Source organism: Danio rerio, chromosome 20, assembly GCF_052040795.2.
Source record: "Danio rerio strain M-AB ecotype USA chromosome 20, GRCz13ab, whole genome shotgun sequence".
NCBI lineage: Eukaryota > Metazoa > Chordata > Actinopteri > Cypriniformes > Danionidae > Danio > Danio rerio.
The window spans coordinates 51,726,960-51,745,971 of NC_141040.1; the positions used below are offsets into that span (position 1 = coordinate 51,726,960).

Sequence of the window (19,012 nt, forward strand, 5' to 3'; positions counted from 1 at the left end):
GGGTGGATGAAGCGGAAGTTTACAAAGTTATCAAAATGAGCGTGTCATCGTGTTAAAATAAAGTTTCTGGAAAGAGGATTTTGAGGAGATGCCATAGTAGAACTATTTTAGGTTTTACAAAGAACCTTTCATTTCTTAATGCAGCATTTTTTTTCTTAGTGCAAAAAAAACATTTTGATTAATCCAAAGAAACATCCTCCACTGAAAATATTTTTATGGTATGAATTGTGTGTAAAAGGGTCTATATGAAGAGTGTATTGTAGGTCATTTTAAAGTGAATGCTTCTATGATTTGAATAGGTCATGAGGTATGAGAGATTTTATAAACAGCACAGTCCTTGTGGTCATTATATAGTTCAATAAGTAAATAAATCAAATGCTACTAAAATTCTAACTTCCAAAAGTATTTCATCTCAGCGATTTTTTTTTTCCAGCTACTTATTATTTACCTAAAAGTTAATTTTGTCACATTTAATTTAATATACAATGTGTTTATTAAGACGTGTCTGTCAAATCCATATGCATAAATGTGTTCAGGTTGTAAATGTGATATGTCCAGATTGCATTGGAATTAAAGGGTCAGCTAGTTTATTTAGCCACGTGTGTTTGTGTTTGTGTTGGAGTGTGAACGTGTGTGTTCCTGAAGGAGTTTTTTTTGGCTAGTGGGCCTCAAACCTGCTCCTCATCAGTCACCCTAAAGCGCTCTGACAAACCCAAGATCTCTGCTAGCATGCAAGTTCACTTCACATTAATTCCACCCAAAATGTTTTGATTCAAAGTAGTTTGTATTTTATGTTGCCAAGGGCAATTGAAAAAGAGCTATTGCCGGTAGTCTGGTCGCGCGCGCCGGGCCCAGAGGCGATAGCGGGTATTTAAGCGCGAGGGAGAGTAGCCCGAGGCAGCGCGCGAGCGATCACAAAGCGAATCAAGCGCTTTTTGCGAGTTTGCCACAAAAATTAAAGAAAAAAAGACATAGGCCAAATGTCATTCTGTTTCTATTTCAACTGTAGTGATGGTGCGTGTTTACGGCGCGCGCCTCGCGCTCATCACCAGCGCCCAAACACACACACACACATGCGCGCGCATGAGCGAGCGAGAGCGCGCGCACAGTGAGAGAAAGATGCAGTCACACATTCAGTGTGTATGTGTGCGTGCGTGTGTGTAAAGGCGGGGTGAAGCTTGATCAAATTCCTGAAAGCTAAGAGGGATAATCATGATTAAAACACAGACGACTTTTCTAAGTAGGATCCTCGTTTCTTGAGTGATTTCTTTTGAAAAAGGTTATCTGAATATTCAACGAAGCCAAAGCTGCAGTCAGTGTGAACAACATTAATATGATCTCCACTGAATTTGGAGCCGCGCGGCATTAACATATCAAAGCGTGCGCCCGAGGCGCGAGAAGCTATCGATACCGGAGCGCGAGGTAAAGCAATGATTATTGGTTGTGATGGTTGGAGCGGTGGAGCTCGCGGCTAAATCCTGCACACCATTAACTGGAAGTGATGGCGAGCCCAACACCTAGACAGAGTTTATTAAAAATTAAGCGCCCAAGACACCGTTCGCTTTATGGCAAACTCCACATGTGTGTCGATCCACTGCTGCTTTGAAGACACAGACAAAGATGCGACTGATATTATGAAAATATTACGAAACGTGGAACACGATTCGATTCATCCACACAAGACTCACGATTTTACAAAACACAGCGGCAGACAGAAACTCTTCTGAGAACACCTCTCACTGGAGGATGACCTTGAGAAATGTATGTTTTCTCGTGGTTTTAACTTGTGAAATATATATATAGGCCCAGTGCCTTAATTATGGATTCCCTGAGTAATTAATGCATTTTCTCTGAGCTGCGTTAGTTGGAAAAATACTGTAATGCTAAACATATATAGACAAAAGAAAACGTTTATTTCAATACAAGCAAAATCAAACAAATAATAATAATCATTGTTTGTTATATTATTTAAAAATAATGTTTGCAAATTGGTATATTGTGCATGAGTAAATAAATAACACTGATGCAAACAATTATAAACATACATTCTGCATTTAGCCAAATTAATTTCAAACGCAAAGCCGACATTGAAATGCTTTTAACTTCTTTTATGTATTGATATTATTATTATTGTTGTTGTTGTTGTTGTTGTTTATTTTTACTTGTACGTGTTTTACAATAACAGCCGCATTAAATTACAACAATAAAAACATGCCTGTTGATTGACGTATAAATACTAAAAATGCTTGCTTTCATCGTAATTAAAATGTTACCATTTGCTTTTCTTTAAAGAGATTAAATATAAAGGCGCTAAATCTATATATATATATATATATATATATATATATATATATATATATATATATATATATATATATATATTTATCTCGTCAATGGAAAGCAGTAGCCTATAAAATGTATTCAATAAATTGGCGATTTGCATATAATTTTAAATATTTTAAACTATATCTAGCAGACATGTCAATGAAAACACAATTAGAACTTAAAATAAATATTTTTAAACAAATTAAAAATAAATAACTTTCTATTTGCGTGTGTATTTGTGACCTTACCTCTCCGGATCACACCACCTTGGCCATTTAACACGAGTCCGCATTGCGCGTCTACAGATCCCTAAACAAACAAACATAAATATCTGAACTTCATAATCCATAATGAACCATTCTTAAATATTGTGATGAGTGTGACACATTAAACAGAGCACGTGCTAACAGGTTGTTAAGTTTCAGAAGTAACGGCACCTGTTACATTATGATGTCAAACCAACAGATTATTATTTTACTTTCTCTTATCAGTGATGTCATCAGCCGAAGGAACATTGGATTGCATCAAAAGAAAGGAGTTAATCCGTCTCACGAGCCACGACCAGTCTGGAGGCCAAGTCAGACACACACACACACACACACACACACACACACACACACACACTCACACACTCACACACTCTCTCTCTCTTAAAGAAAAAAAAGAAAAAGAAAAGCACACATATTTCACCCACACACTCACATCCATATTGACACCATACTGGCGTGCTCTTGTAACCCTTTAACAAACTCCTGCTCTATTTTTCTTTTCCCCGCAGTTAAAGTGATTATAAAATCAATATACAAACCCGTCGGATCAGGCATAAATTACGCGTGTGCGTGTTAAAGGTGCGGCAGCTTCTATTGTTCCGCGTGCCAAATCTGTTTAGCGGCTCAAAGATGCGCTTGTGCGCACGAGACTGCCCGCATCTGTTCCGCGGCCTTCACCGAGCGCACGGTTTCATTCAGCACCAAAGAAAGGTCCAAAAAGCTTTTCACGGGACGTATGTGTTGCTTTCTGTGTTTTTGTGTCTGTTCTCCTGTGGGTCTTTTTGTGTGCGTGTGCAGAATGTTCCTTAACACGCGACAGCAATACTAAAGAATCTTGCGTTTTTTTCTCAACACGCTTAAACTTACAGCTGTTAAAAGCGTTAAGAAAAAACAATATTATAAAAGCAGCACATTACAAAATTGCATTGTTACTACAAAATATTAAAGCAGTTTAGTACGAATGTTTTCGGACATTCTATACTATAGTACTGCAATATATATTGGAGTACTATAGCATAGATTGGAGTACATATAAATAAATAAATAAATAAATAATTATATATATATATATATATATATATATATATATATATATATATATATATATATATATATATATATATATATATATGCAATAATGTTAACCCAATATCAACCCCAGCTGTACTATTTTACTAGAAAACAATGCTTATTTTGCAAATGTATTTATATTACTATTACAATAGTTTTATCATACTATTATATTTTGCAAATGTTTTATATTACTTTCATATTTTTACTATTGTACTATTATATTTTGCAAATGTGTATATTATTTACACATGCGCTGTAAAACATGCACAAAACAAAAAATATTATGTAACAAATATATATTAATCAAAATATTAAAACAAGAGTGTGTACATTCATTTCTATCTTGTAGTATAATTTGTATAATCCTACAGTTTAGATTACGTCAGCGTTATCATTTAAATCTATAATTTTAGTATACAATTATAAATATTTATATGCAGTGAAATAAAATTTCCAAAAAATAGCAATGTCTAAAATTATTTATTTCAATACATAAAATGTATTTATATTTAAATTCGCCGTCGCATTGCGTTTTAAAAGCACTGGGTAATTATTTTGATCTTAACATATTTTTGACTTACCGGTTAAACTTGAGCTGTTTCAGATGTCTGTGCATAAATAACCAGTTGATTGACATTAAGTCCTAAATTGGATAAACTACGGTGCTCTACAGCGGAGGATTTGCCTTTTGTTCGCACTTTTTCAAGCCCTTAATCCGCCTTTTAACAGAGGAAAAAGAAACAGCGGCTTTACAGAAGCGAGGCCCGACATACGCGCAGACTTCTCAATATTCACTATATTAAATATGTAAAATCCGCTGGTTAAATCAACTCAAATGTGGTGCATCCAAACGTTTCCAAATACTGCTTTAAAAAGTCTTTATTTCACGCATCGGTAATTAATGCGTTTCTCATGCACCGACTGTTATTTTTTCACTATGTATTTTCTTCGTTTATACGCAATTTATTTGTAAAGAGTAGCTTACTATTGTGCGTTATTCGATCAATTTATTCGTTGTGCGAAATCATCAAGGCCGCAAAAGTTGATCGCACGGCCTTCTTTTTCCGGATGTTTTTTTTTTCGAGCCCTCGGGCAATCATTTCTTCTGTTCGGGCAGTGAAAGTGACTATGCAACATCCCTGAAGGCGTCGACTTTTCTGCAGACGACACCGTTGAGCGTGTGTGTGTTTTGTGCTTGAACGGTAGAATGCCGGTGAGGTGTACCTGTAGGTCATCGGCCCCCGGTGGCGGCAGCCCCAGACCCGCCCCGGGCAGCAGTCTTTGCTCGGGGTGCATGCCGTACTGAGAGCCGTGGCTCATGATTGACAGGTCATGCCTGCGGTACGCGTCCAGGCAGCCCAGTTCCCTTCGCTGCTCGTCCAGGCACGAAGACTTGAGCGCCCGGGCGTTGTGAAGGTTGATGAAGTCCGCCGGTTCGCCGTGATGGAGCTGCTGGTAATACTGCTGCGAGTGATGCAGAGAGTTTAACGAGTACGCGTCCGGGTTCACGGCCGGGTGGCTGTGCTGGAACTCGTAGTGGAACGACTGGTGGTGTAAGGGCGTGTACTGGTGGTTCGTGGGAAAATACGGGGAGGCAAATTCGGTTCCGGTAGCTGGGTATGTAAGCGGAGACGATGAAGAGTAAGCGACAGACGAGTTGGCCACAGATTCCAAGCATCCGAGTTGCATCAAACGGTAGCTGTTTGATCCGTCGTGACGTATCTGTGCGGGGAAAAAAGAGAAAAATATGAGGGATGTCATTTACACGCGCTCGCAGCGATCCGCGCGCATTTCTCACGCGGCGGAAACTCAAACCTTCCCCAAACACACAAACACACACAGCAGCTCAAAGTGTCTTTAGAAAAGTACCTGACGGCGATGTCATCTCTCCGTGCCTGGGAGGGAGTGCGTGAAACACACTGCAAACTGCTCCACGAGCTCACAGCGTTTTTTCCTCCCTCACTTGTCTATCATTTGCCACGGAGTCTGTTATTTGACTATATTATTATTACTACGTCCGTGCAATCGCTATTAAAAGCCTTTTAGTCCCAACAATCTACGCCCGTTTCACCGCAGGTAAGCACAAGACACCAGGGTCTGCACTACTGCTGCTACTGAGATAATTATTATGATTGTTATTAAGAAATAAAGAAAGAGCAAATATAGTCCAAATCACGGCGGAGATATTTTATTTACATGAACCATCGAGAGCAATATTTATCAATGAGAGCAAAAACAACAAATATAGCACAACGTATTTTCAGCAGAACTGAATAGTTATCCTCGCCTTTGCAGCAAACTCCCATCACAAGTATTAACTTCCATTCCGCTGTGCTAAGCAATCACAAATTCCCCTCCATCCGACGCTACGCTAAATTAAATGAAATTAGACGATTTTTGTGAAGTGGTAAGAAATGAATTTAAATACCTCCGCATCGTGCACCAGTCCCGGAAATGTGGCTGACATTCTCGCGATCCAATAACCCGATTTCCTCGCGCTGTTGGACGAATGAAAGAAAAAAAATCCCCAAAATAGCGCGTGAAAATGAAATGTCGCCTCGCGCTGTCGGTAAAAGCGGCTGAAATGCCTCCCCTCTGCACAAAGCGCTCCCTGGCTCGGATTTTGTACTTGCTGGGTATTTCTCCGGCTGATGTCGTAGGTCCCTTGGTAATATAGAAGTTTTGAAAATTAAGCATCAGCATTGAGGAAAGGGAGGACAATAGAGAGAGCAGCCTCATCCCTGGAGACACGGAATAAATATTGTATCTTCGCCTAATAAGGAACCAAGTGCACTTTCAACATTTTTGATGATTTTTGTGGACATTTCTTTAAGGTCGTTTGTGCTTTCTTTAGCAGGGCCAGTTTTATTTGTCTCCGTTTTCCTCGCGGCTTTACCATTTACCTGCTTTTTGGATTTTTTTCCCAACAACACGTAAGTTTAACTTGGTGTATTTTGTATCGCTGTTATTTTGCACGATTAAACATTTCTAAATTTCACTTATTCGTAATGTGGTCTCGGTTTGTTTTATCAATTACTTTTATTTTGATTTAGGAGAGAAGCGTTTGCATGAAAGAAAAATGAATTGCAAATAATAACAGAACGAATTAAGAACACTTTTAACCACAATCACGCATTTTCTTTATTATTTTGATCGAAAACTTAATTTATAGATAATGTCGAGCGAAAACATTAGTGCAAGAATTATTTAAATACTGTTTCAAAGCTATAGTATATAAATAGTCTATTTTAACTCCCCTTTTCATCAGTTGTGTACATTAATCGACGCTATTTCTATGTAGTATTTTGCTTTTATATATTACTTTTATATAGTACTTTAGCAATGCCCTTTTTTTTGACAACATCCGCACTTTGTACACACTTTATGTCCAGTTTAATTACACCGCAGCCATTCAATTCAACATGTATCATTTGTGTTCTGTTCACGGCTAACGGAACCGGGACAGTGACGGTCTGACCCACGCTGGAAGTGTTTTGTGCACGTTTAGGATGATGAGTGGGGCGCGCGTGCATGGGGGGTCATCGCTCAAATCAACCTGTCGGTCAAATTTACGTTTTAAGAGCCACACAGGTGCATGAAAAGACACGGACAACCGTTTCACCCACGGTCTGCGATAAACTTCCTAATATGAATATTTAACTAGGAAAAAAAAATAAAATGAGTCGTGACGTTTAACAGGAAACACTTTCAGCTGATGTACAAATGTGAGTGTGTGTGTGTTTAAGTGAGTACCAGTCATTTGCCTCGTTCTCACCGTTTCTGAAAGTCTCCTCCCTCCCCAGAAGCAAAATACACGAGTTAAGGTTTTTTGTGTGTGTGTCTGCAAGAGGTTTGGCAATTTTTAAGCGTTTAAAAAGCTGATGCTCCTTATTTAACCCAAATTACCGCCATTACCGCGGGCTCGCGCCCTCGTGCATGAGAAGGGCGGACGGAGACGCCTCAAGCGCCCGGTGTCTCGCGCAAAGGGAGGATCCTCTCACACAAACATACACATATACTGACGTATTCCGCTTCATAAATCTTTAACTCACAAAACAACGTGAGAGAAGGGAAGCCTCATTTTATTTTCATTTAATGGGCGAGCTAAAACGGCTGATGTTGTTTTAAGTAGACATTATTGAGGAGGCCTACATCATTGGCTCTCTCTCTCTTTTTTCTCAGGCAAACAAAACAGAAAGGAAATGTGTGATCTCCGAACACCAGGACTAATTCAGATTAACATGACACAAGATACACTAAAAAAAGGATTTTTGCTGCTTGTTTAAAGTACTTGTTAGAAACAATTCTTGATATTTTTTTTGGCATAACTTAATTATTTTATGTTTAATCCACTTTAAAAAAAAACAATTAACGTAAAAAAGTCCTAGTTTCCCTAATTTTCTTTACCCAAGCTAAACTACTTTTATTTACCTTCGGTTGAGCACAAAATCTTATATTTAAGAAATCTGCAAACCTGAAACCATTGACTTCCATAGTAAGCTATTAATTTTTCCTATATTAAAGTCAATGGTTATAGCTTTTCAGCTTCCCTAAATATATCTTCTGTTGTGTTCAGCAAGAGAAATAAACTTATTAAGGTTTTGAACCACTCGAGGATGAACAAAGAGTGCATTTTAATGAACTATCCCTTTAACCTAACCAGTTTGTGTTGGGACAACTTGAATTCATTCATGTGAAACCGTATAGACCATTTTTAGGGATGCAAACAATAATAGTCCTTTACATTTTTACATTTTTATTTTCCATAGCTTCCGAGAATCCAAAAATATCAACATATTGATAAATAATTTTATGACAGACATTTAACGTCAAGTTATGATTAAATTGCCTCTTGTTACAATTAGGAAATAGTTTAACAAGCAGGAAATGTTCATAGGCAAATGAGATTAACAAAATGAAACGGTTTATAACAGTAATATTAAACGAATAGTTGGTAAAATAAACTTAAAATGTAAATAATTCAATAAAACGAGCAGGTTGTTGTGCCATAAATGCACTTTAAAGGTCTGGGGGTGACATAGGAAACGAATCGCCCAGCAGGAGGCTCTTATGAAATAACACGGTCTGGTTTCAGATATATCTCTAAGGCCTCCAGGCAGACTGTAAATTACACGATGTGAGCGCGAGAGAACCCGTCCTCTCACGTGAGGGATTAGAAGCTTTCGCTTGTGTAGTCTGCGAGTGCTCGCGGGATTGAGCGAAGCACCAGTTGCACGGTAGACGGTCTTAATAGGGCTTAACGCGCACAGCAGCGGATGCACATATGCACGCTGTACCGGTCAGGGCTCGAGTCCATCTGTTCGGTCTGGATGCTCCTCGAGATGGTTCCACTATACGTAAATCCGCCGCCAATCCACGCAAAATTAGAAATAAAAATAACAGATGCAAAATGAAACTTTTTTTAAAGAGGAGGTGTCCATCCCAGTTTGGCCCAGAGTTAACTGTAATTGATTTAACATTGGATTAAAAGCGTCGCAAACTGTTACTAGCAGCTGGCCGCCACCGGATCATAAGATCTGTCATTTGGAGCAGCAACAATCAGAAGCAAAGACAAATATTCTGGTGACTCTTAAAAACCTCAGTTGACTTGTAACCGCGTAAACATACAAGCTCAAGTGGTTTTGTCGACATTCATACATAAATGAGATTGAGTATAAGTTTTAAACATACTAATAGAAATATAAGAAATACTGATATTAATGTATAAACAGTGAACTTATACAACTTAGTAATTTATGAAAAGTTCAGATAACTAGAAAGGTCTTAATTTGTAATTGCATAAAATGTTAAATCATTTGATAAAATTGTTCAGATTTAGCTACGTTGTTTACCTCTGTAGATTAAAATCTGACTACTTTATTTAAACAGAATATTTAACAAATAAAGTTGCTCAAATTGTTGCCTTCCCCCAAATATCAGGTTGGCACCGCAATCTATCAGCATCCAAAACCCACACTGCTTTGTTAATCTGGAGATAGACAGGTAAAGAAACTTATTTTAATTCAAGCTCTATGTCCACAATGCTGTTTGTCTCACACTGACCACTTGTCGAAAACACAGTCAAATGAAACTCATCAGTCGTGGATGTGAGTGATGCTCAATATGGTGTCTGCGTCCGTTAGATAACGGCTCTCTAGCTTTATACACTGCAAAACACCAAATAAGGTGTTTATGAGATAATTATAATTAAAAAGTATACGCAGCCCTCATCGATGTGACCTACATTCACCACACACACATCCACACAGTTTTATATGCTAATAGATTTAGAGGGGGAGGGGCGCAGCGTCAGTTTCAGCGCGTGGTGTATTTGGTGGATTTAATGAAGTGCACTAAATTAATTTTCTCTGTGTCAGAGCCAGGCGAAATATTTAACCAAATAAAATCCATTATTAGGGGTTTAACGAATATTTCAATGTAAATCATGCAGATTATGCCATGACAAGTTAGGTGTAAATTATAAAAAGAAATCCAGGATGACCCTTAGTTAAAGCAGAATCACAATCAATAGCGGAGGAGTGCAATCATACAGTAAACTGGTGATCAAAAACGAACGAGAGGATTTTAACCACTACTAATAGCTGTAACAGATTTCCTCCAGTGTCTCAAATCTGTCACAATATGAGCTAAATGTGGCGTCTTGACAAATGACCAACTGCAAACTCATTTCAGCAAGTAAACAAACAGCACTCGAGTATTATTTTTCCTTGACTGAACTAAACTGAATCTTAAAAATTAATTTAAATCTAGACACGTGCCAGATGCGCGCAAAATGAGCGTTAATTAAAAGAGCAATCTGCCAAAATAACGGAAGAGCACTGACACACTAACGCGGACGCGCACACACAACAAAAGTCACAACAGCGTAAAGAAGGCCTTGCAATTTACATCCTATAATGATAACAAAAATATAGCTAGTGTGGTAAATAAAATGCATATATGCTCCTAATTTTAACAAAAATGAATGTCAAAGCATATCATTTTCATGGTGCTTATGATTTCTGATATAGTTATAAATCCTACAGACGAGCATCTGCTCGTTTAACTTCTGTCATAATTTGTTTCCGTCTCATTTCTTCATTAGTTCCGAGTCAAATGCCCGTTACAGACAGAGCGTTACGGTCCGGTGAACTCACCAAACTTCTGGAAGCGACGCTCCGGTCGGGTTTTAGAGCAATGAAAGGCTTTACCATCATTCCAACACTGTACATTAATCACAACACGCCTCATACACCCACATCTTCATTTATGTGCTAAAATGGGACTCATCTCAAAATCAAAAACACTCCAACAGCTTGTGGAATTGGGCTGCAAAAGTCACATTAAAGTCCATTTTAGGCATGGAAAAGGATCAATACTCTATTATGTTCACCAGAGGCTGAGCTACACGATGCAGAAAACGCACAGACATTAAATTAACAGCCTGTTTTCAAGTTGAATGAGCACTGAGTGAGTGAACATTTGTAATCCAGATCCTGTTTAATCCTATTTCATCTATTAATCTAGATTAACTGCCATTAGATATCTAGTTGACCTAAGCAGCAGCTTATTCTACCAGATTAAAAAACATCTATCAAACAGTTAGTTGTGGTTTATAGTGGGATTCTTGAAGTTATAATCCGCTCTACAGTTGGAGTTTAAGGTTAATTACAACCAATTAACCACTTGATAGCTAAAATGTTCAGACTGAAGACCAGCATCAACAACTACCACATCAGGTAGTAAAAATCTACTACACTCTTAAAAAGAAAGTTCCTTCATTGACATATATAGTCACTTTAAGAAATTAGATATTTCCATGTCAACAAAGAGATTTATATTGGAAAATGGTTCTCTAGATTTAGAATATTTTAAACAGAATATTGGTGGAAATGGTTTATTTATTTTTAGGACTTTAGAAGTCTTGGCAGTTGAAATAATGGTTCAAGTAAGTAATGATAATGTAAAAGTAAATGGAAAGTAATGGTTTCAAATTCTCATTGAATCTTGAATGAACTCATTTTCTGGGCTAATTAAAATAGTTTTAAGCATCACTGTGCAAACTCGGTTTGTGCGTGTATATTATATTCCTTAACCCTTATGTGCTGTTGGGACATTTTCATCCACTCTGCAGTGATTGTGAGTGATTAATTGGCCACAACCTTCTCTGTGTGGTTCAGCAAATGAAATGATTTTAATGACAAATCTTATTCGGACACATTTTTTGGGAAAATGCTTTGAAAATGTTCAATAAACTCTGGGCAAATTGACTACTCTTTCATTATCGTTCAGGGCTGTTTTTGCCCCATCGACTTCCATTATCACAACATTTTTGGATTGAGTCTAAATCAAATTTTTACTGTTAATCATCAGTTGCTGTGCAAAAAAATCTTAGTTTTTGGATAATATGAAGTGTCAACACAATCTAACAGCAATTCGTAACTTTTTGATTCAGTGTGAATTCATACAATTAGTATAATTTAGTACGATTTGCTCATCACTCAATGATGGTTGGGGTTAGGTGCTATGCCTCTTTTTTAAAATCGCACATTTTCACACGATTTAGTCACTAAACTGACAAAACGTAAAATACTTACGTTTTCTCGTGAGATCAGGCTAGAAGTATAGTGGGCATGTGCGAGAGAGACCTTTGCACACCTTGATATGTTTGAGAAAATAAAAAAATGAGCAGCTCAGCTCACAGAACATAGTAAACATAGTAAGTGTATTTATGCACAGACACTTTCATTTGCTGTTTTTACTCCACAGAACTGCATAAAAAGCCAGAATGTTTTTTTGTTTTTTTTTTGCACATGCCTATGTAAACGGTTAATGCTGCCAACTGATGATCAACAGTAAAAATTAATAGTTTGACTTGTTCCCAACAGGGAAAAACACCAACAATCAAGAATGCATGATTATTTGGTGTCATGGCTTTGCAATCAAAAAAATGTCATTATAATATTAGTCAATGGGGCAAAAACAGCCACCAACATAACGAAAGGATAATCAATTTGAACAGCTCACAAGGGTTCATGATTTACATGGTGGGTAGCAAGAGCACTTTGAGTTTTTGATTTAAAACTGATTTTAAAAGACATGCATGAAAGGTGTAGTCATATTCTTTCAACTTAGGTTTATAATATTTTAATTTATTACACTAAGTAAAAAGAGACAGTGCTAGTGTGTGGCAACCAATTTTGTGAAGTAAATGTACTTTCTGTTTTAGTAATTGGGTCAAAATTCATCAAAAAGTGAGTATTTAGTCAACGAACAAATAGAAATCTGGGTCCTGTACCCAAACAAGTTAAGAACTAGGGCTGCACAATATATTGTTTCAGCGTCGTTATCACAATGTGCACATCTGCAATAGTCACATTGCAGGATCTGCAATGAGGAATCAAGATTATAGTTGACCAGGAGCACAGTTAATTGTGATTTTGAGGCCTTTAAAGCATTCACGCACAAGAAATTCTAATGTCTTTAACTTAAAAAAAGATTAATCATATATATATATATATATATATATATATATATATATATATATATATATATGCTCAACATTTATGGGTACACCCCTCACAAATATATCATTTAAACTAATATTTTTAATAGGAAGCTGAAGCCAAATCTGGAGCTTATCTAACAAAATAACTTACAATAATGGATAACGGTTTAAAAACTAGTGCACCCAAATGTATGTTATAGAAAAATATTAAATATAAACTTATTAAATAAAAAGAAAAATCATAAGAAGCAAAAAAAAAAATAATTTAGTTGGCATTTTGTGGTTTGCAATTTATTTTTGTAATATTTTGCTTGAATTTAATTGCATTACCTTTAAATTTCTAAATATGTTTAATGACGAAAATAATATTTTAACAAATATATCTGTTTAATAAATCTGTTTTGTTCAAATGCACCAATACATTGCCTGTATTCACAGAGAAATGCAAACAAATTTTAATTTTCAAAATGGGGTGAACTCAATTATGCTGAGCACTGCACACACAACGAAAACTGCACTGTTATTTTACATTTCATTACTCAATTTGTACCTGAATACTGCAGGACTCCCTGAAAAACAAATATCTGCTGTTGCTTTTTTCCATTTATATCGTTGCTCTACTGTTTTTATCCATACCTTTAATTGGTTTATTTAATATTTAATGCAGATGCACTCTACATGATCATCATAAAATAGAGCCATTCATTTCATCTAGTGAAATCTTATACAATATATCGCAATATGTATCGCATTAAAAATAAAATATTGCCAGTGTTGGGGATAGTTACTTTTAAAAATCACAATATTGAGTTACTCCCTAAAAATGTACCTAGTTGAGTTACTTAGTTACTTTTTATGGTCAGTAATGCGTTACGTTACTTTTGTGCTACTTTTTATTAGTTTTGCTGAGGCTTGATCTCTTTCAGAACTTGTTTTTTTTTTCATTCTTTTTTTTATTAGATGAGCTCTGCAATTAACGAACTGTACATCCTTCATTTACCTTTAAAAAATACACATCAAAAAATAATATTTTAGAATAATGTTATCTGAGAACTTCCTGACCCTGGAGCTATACATGCCAGATATACAGATTATTGAAAGTTTAAAGCAATGTGTTTGCTAGTTTTGTACTATTTGTTTTAAGTAAAATCCTTGTCTATTAAGACTATAATCCCCTTTTCCTTTTCTTCGATGTGTTTAAATGAATGAACACATTCTCTCATCGACTGCGTCATTGACTGACTACTTTCATTTGAATTCAGCAATTTATTTATTAAAAGTTAATCAATCATTCATTCATTTTCTTTTTTGGCTTAGTCCCTTTATTAATCTGGGGTTGCCACAGCGGAATGAACCGGCAATTTATCCGGCATATATTTTACGCAGCGGATGCACTTCCAGCTACAACCCATGACTGGAAAACACCCATACACACTCATTCACACACATACAGTATGGACAATTTTAGCTTACCCAATCCACCTGGAAACCAGAGCACCCGGAGGAAACCCATGTGAACATGGGGACAACATGCAAACTCCACACAGAAATGCCAACTGAGCCAGCAGAGACTCGAATCAGAGACCTTCTGGCTGTGAGGCGATTGTGCTACCCACTGAGCCACTGTGTCACATCGAAAGCGAATTAACTCAAATATTATTGCTTATTTTTTTTAAAAGTAATGCATTACTTGTTACTTAGAAAAGTAGTGTTATCACAAAACATGCATTACTTGCATTACAAAACATGCATTACCCCCAAGACTGAATATTGCAATGTCAGTTTTTTTCCCAATATCATGCTTCCCTATTAAGATTTTTAATGCAGTGTGCAGCAATTTGCGTCTGTTGTGACAAAATATACAGCGCAAACATTGAAACTCAGAATGACACTGGAGGATTTTCTTTTCAACAGTAAACAACGCCTACTTCATTGAAAGAAACTGACAGACTTTGTGAATACTGCACTACACACTCACAGATACATCACATTTACTGCAAGTCATTCACAAAAACAGTGTGTATTTCAGAAAACATGCAACACAATGATGCTTCTGTGAGTGCATGTAAATGCTCGGTGAGTGAGTGTGTGTGTGTGTGTGACTGTCAGAGACCCTCAGGCCTGTACCAGAGGGCGGGATTAGCTGTTACGTTCATTCAGCACAAAATGGATTCCGATATCAGATAGAGCAGGGCAAGAGGTCTATCTCTCTTTCTCTTTCCGTCTCTCACACACTCTCTCTCTCCTACTCTCTTAGACATCCTGACTTTTGCTCTTTGATCGCGTAATTCCTTTGTAATCTGTTAAACGAGGTCGTTTTGTTTATGGATATGAGCTTAATCAGCAGCTAAAAACAAGAGAAAATCACTTTTACGCAACTGAACAAAAACCGGAGCACATTGCGGAGGAGACGGACGGGCATGGATATTGTAAATATTAGTACATTTGGCATCTCAAAACAATAACTTGGTTACCAGCAGTCGCACAAAGCTGGTGTTTATTTGCTGAAACATGGACGGACAGACAGGAGCGGAAAGAGAGATGCAATGAAAAGACTGACGGGCGAGGATTGTTTTGAACATACTAAGTAGATCTGACGAAAGAGAGAAAAGGAAAGGCACAGAGGAAAGAGGAGTGATGCTATTGACTTCCTGCAGCTGAAGTAAATGAGTTTCAGCAGCAGTTCTGAGAAACGCCGGCTTGAATAAAAACCTCCACTGGAAGGAAACGCAGCTGCCCAGAGAGGATGGAAAGTTTGAGCCGCAGCAGCGTCAACTAACAGCAGTGCTGAAATTACACGCGCACTTCAATATAATAGTCCAAAACAACTTAGAAATAGGAATAGTTAAAAAGAAATGTCCTTAATACTAATGATACATGCACTAACTTTAATATTATCGATCCATTTTTGGAAAGACATTTAATGGCCTACACTTAAATTATGGATGGCAATCATGATTGAGAATATGTCATATAAAAAATTGGTAGCCAAATTGAGCGACGATCATAGGGAAGTTGATATATGGGAGAATTTAATTTAATTATTCGCTTAAACTTAGCCCAGACTGATTATTGAAGCCTGATTTTTACCACGTTCACCGTATATACATTTCTGGAGATCACGAAATGTGTCCTAGGAGCTACGTTTTTCTGCAGTTTTTGTGAATCCATCAGAGGGCGCTGTGTACGTTTTTTCAGATCTCAAATGTCTATCACCAGTGCCATTAACGCCTGTTGTTTTCCTGTAAATCCATCAGAGGTTGCTGTTGTCTGACTGACCGACGAACCGATACCCCTACCAACCCTCTTCCCTAAACCCAACCAATAGTGCTTTCAAAAGCACATTAATAATATTTAAGTTAATTAATGCAAATGTAACACAAGTTACTTTTTAGTTTAATGAATTGGCTTTTTAAAAAAATGCTAAATTAAAATGAAAGTAGTCACAATGAATCATGCAGTCGATGAGAGAACGTGTTCATTATTTGAACACATTGAAGTAAAAGAGGATTACAGTCTCAATGGATAGGGATTTGCTGCCTCAGCTCGCTTCCTACGCTGTAATTGAACAGGCGATACGCAAAATACAGCGATTTTAAAAAATGATTGAAATCATTTGAGTCATACAGAAATTTATTTATAGCACAGATCAGTGGACAAATGTTGATTTTATCATTAGTATACATCTCATGATGGCAGGTGAGGATGATGACAGGTGAAGCCTGGTTTATACTTCTGCATCAAGTGATCGGCGTGACCCACGGTGCATGCAACGACATAGCTGTGCATTTATACTTCTGCGCGCTGTTTCTGTTGCTCTGCAGTAACACTTCCGAAACGCTAGTTGGCAGTAGGTGTTTATGTTCTTCTGTGTCGAGTTTCTTTGCTGCTGTTTTTTTTTTTTCTGAACGCTTCCTTATTGTACAAGTGGCTCAAACTCGCTCATTTTGAGGCAGGAGCCGGCGGACGTGCAACAACTTTAACCATGAGGTAAACACAAAACAAAACTTTCCATCCGGACCTCCTACACAGGACTCCACACTTACAAACGATCGTTCTATCAGACTCGCGCAGCTCTCGATTCCGCTCAAACAATCATCAGCACTATCAAGCCGACAAATCAGCTTGCGATACGCATCGTTGCGACGTGTAGTTACATTTTTTGAGAGATGCACTTTAGCAACGTGACGGCCATGGCGTGGGCTGTGCGTCCATGCGTAGGCCACGGCGTAGCATATGCGTGCGCTTGACGCAGAAGTATAAATCAGCCTTGAGGCAGTAACCGCACATCCCTGATATACGGCATGTAACGCTCTGCAGTCAGGAAGTTCTCAGATAACATCTTAAAATATTGTTTTTTGATGTGTTTTTCAAAGGTAAAGTAGGTGCACTTTAAACAGTCCGTTGTTAATTGCAGAGCTCATCTATTAAAATAAAAAAGAAAAATATAACAAGCTCTGAAAGAGATCAAACCTCAGCAAGGGTAATAAAAAGTAACGCATTACTTACTATAAGTAACTCAACTAGTTACTTTTCTAGGGAGTTAGTCAATATAGCAATGCATTACTTTCAAGAAGCAACTTTCCGCAACACTGAAAACTGGTGTTTAACATTATAATTAAATAATACCTTTCAAAGATTATTGGGCTTTACAAGCGAGTATTACATCAGTCTTTAAATGTTAAACTTATGTTTAATTCAGTGTTCTGTGTCATTAGTTCTAACATTTACTAGAAATGGAATTTACTGGTCGAAAGATGGCGATTCGGTGGCGCAGTAGGTAGTGCTGTTGCCTCACAGCAAGAAGGTCGCTGGTTCAAGCCTAGGCTGGGTCAGTTGCCGTTTCTGTGTGGAGTTTGCATGTTTTCCCCACGTTCGGGTGGGTTTCCTCTGAGTGCTCCGGTTTCTTCCACAAGTCCAAAGACATGTGGTACAGGTAAATTGGGTGAGCTAAAATTGTTCGTAGTGTATGAGTTTGAATGAGTGTGTGTGGATGTTTCCCAAAGATGGGTTGTGGCTGGAAGAGCATCCGCTGCATAAAAAAAAAACGTGCTGGATAAATTGGTGGTTCATTCCGCTGTGGCGACCCCGGATTAATAAAGGGACTAAGCCGAAAAGAAAATGAATGAATGAATGGTTGAAAGATTTAATCAATCATTACAATTCAAATCAATAGTAAATATCACAAAATATCTACAAAATTACGAATGGTAATCAAATGTGACTTTTAAAATTAATTAAAAATAACACATACTCAGAATGTTTTAGTTTAATTAAATGTTTTTACAGTTTTACAGTATACAAATTCTATAAATATTTATAAATATATGGCTAAATTGAGTTTAAATGTTAAAATAATTCTGTGTACATTCAAAAAAAATATTGTTTCTGCTTGTTCAAACTATAAAATGAAATTACCCACCACAACTTTTGAGTTTTATTGGGGGGACAGTTTATTTGTTTTATGTTCAGTCCACTTAAGTATGTAAAAACAATAAGTTAACTTAATTGATTTGTGTTGGGAAGATATGAAAGTATTGTGTGCAACCCAGCATTTTCTACAGGGTTGTTTTAATACAAATTCTGGAAAATAAGCGTAAACAGAGGTTTTATTTTTAAATTAAAAGATTTTAATGAAACTTTTTTCAATGTCCCAATAGTATCTACATTATAAATGAAACAACCCAGCATGTTTTAGCATGCATGAGCAAATGCTGCTCTACACTGTTAAAAATGCTGGGTTCCACACGATCGATTTGTGTTTGGACAACATGAAGGAATTATGTTAGATTATTGGTTCATACAAATTTACGTGGATTGAACAAAGTTATCCCCC

The 19,012-nt window shown here is 37.1% G+C and overlaps 1 protein-coding gene and 1 long non-coding RNA gene across 35 annotated transcripts in view; one reads left to right on the top strand and one right to left on the bottom strand.

The window, feature by feature from the left end:
* Positions 1-19,012, top strand: part of LOC147839473 (uncharacterized) — a 503,025-nt gene that overhangs the window by 481,516 nt on the left and 2,497 nt on the right. The window lies entirely within an intron of this gene.
* Positions 1-19,012, bottom strand: part of tfap2d (transcription factor AP-2 delta (activating enhancer binding protein 2 delta)) — a 223,076-nt gene that overhangs the window by 8,670 nt on the left and 195,394 nt on the right. For 31 of the 34 annotated variants that reach the window (XM_087297555.1, XM_087297578.1, XM_087297573.1 and 28 more), the window contains 2 exons: positions 4,893-5,390; positions 2,574-2,634 (listed from right to left, as the gene is read on the bottom strand). In XM_087297555.1, the coding sequence (XP_087153681.1) occupies positions 2,574-2,634; positions 4,893-5,357 (526 nt within the window). In that variant the 5' untranslated portion in view covers positions 5,358-5,390. 34 annotated transcript variants of the gene reach the window in all.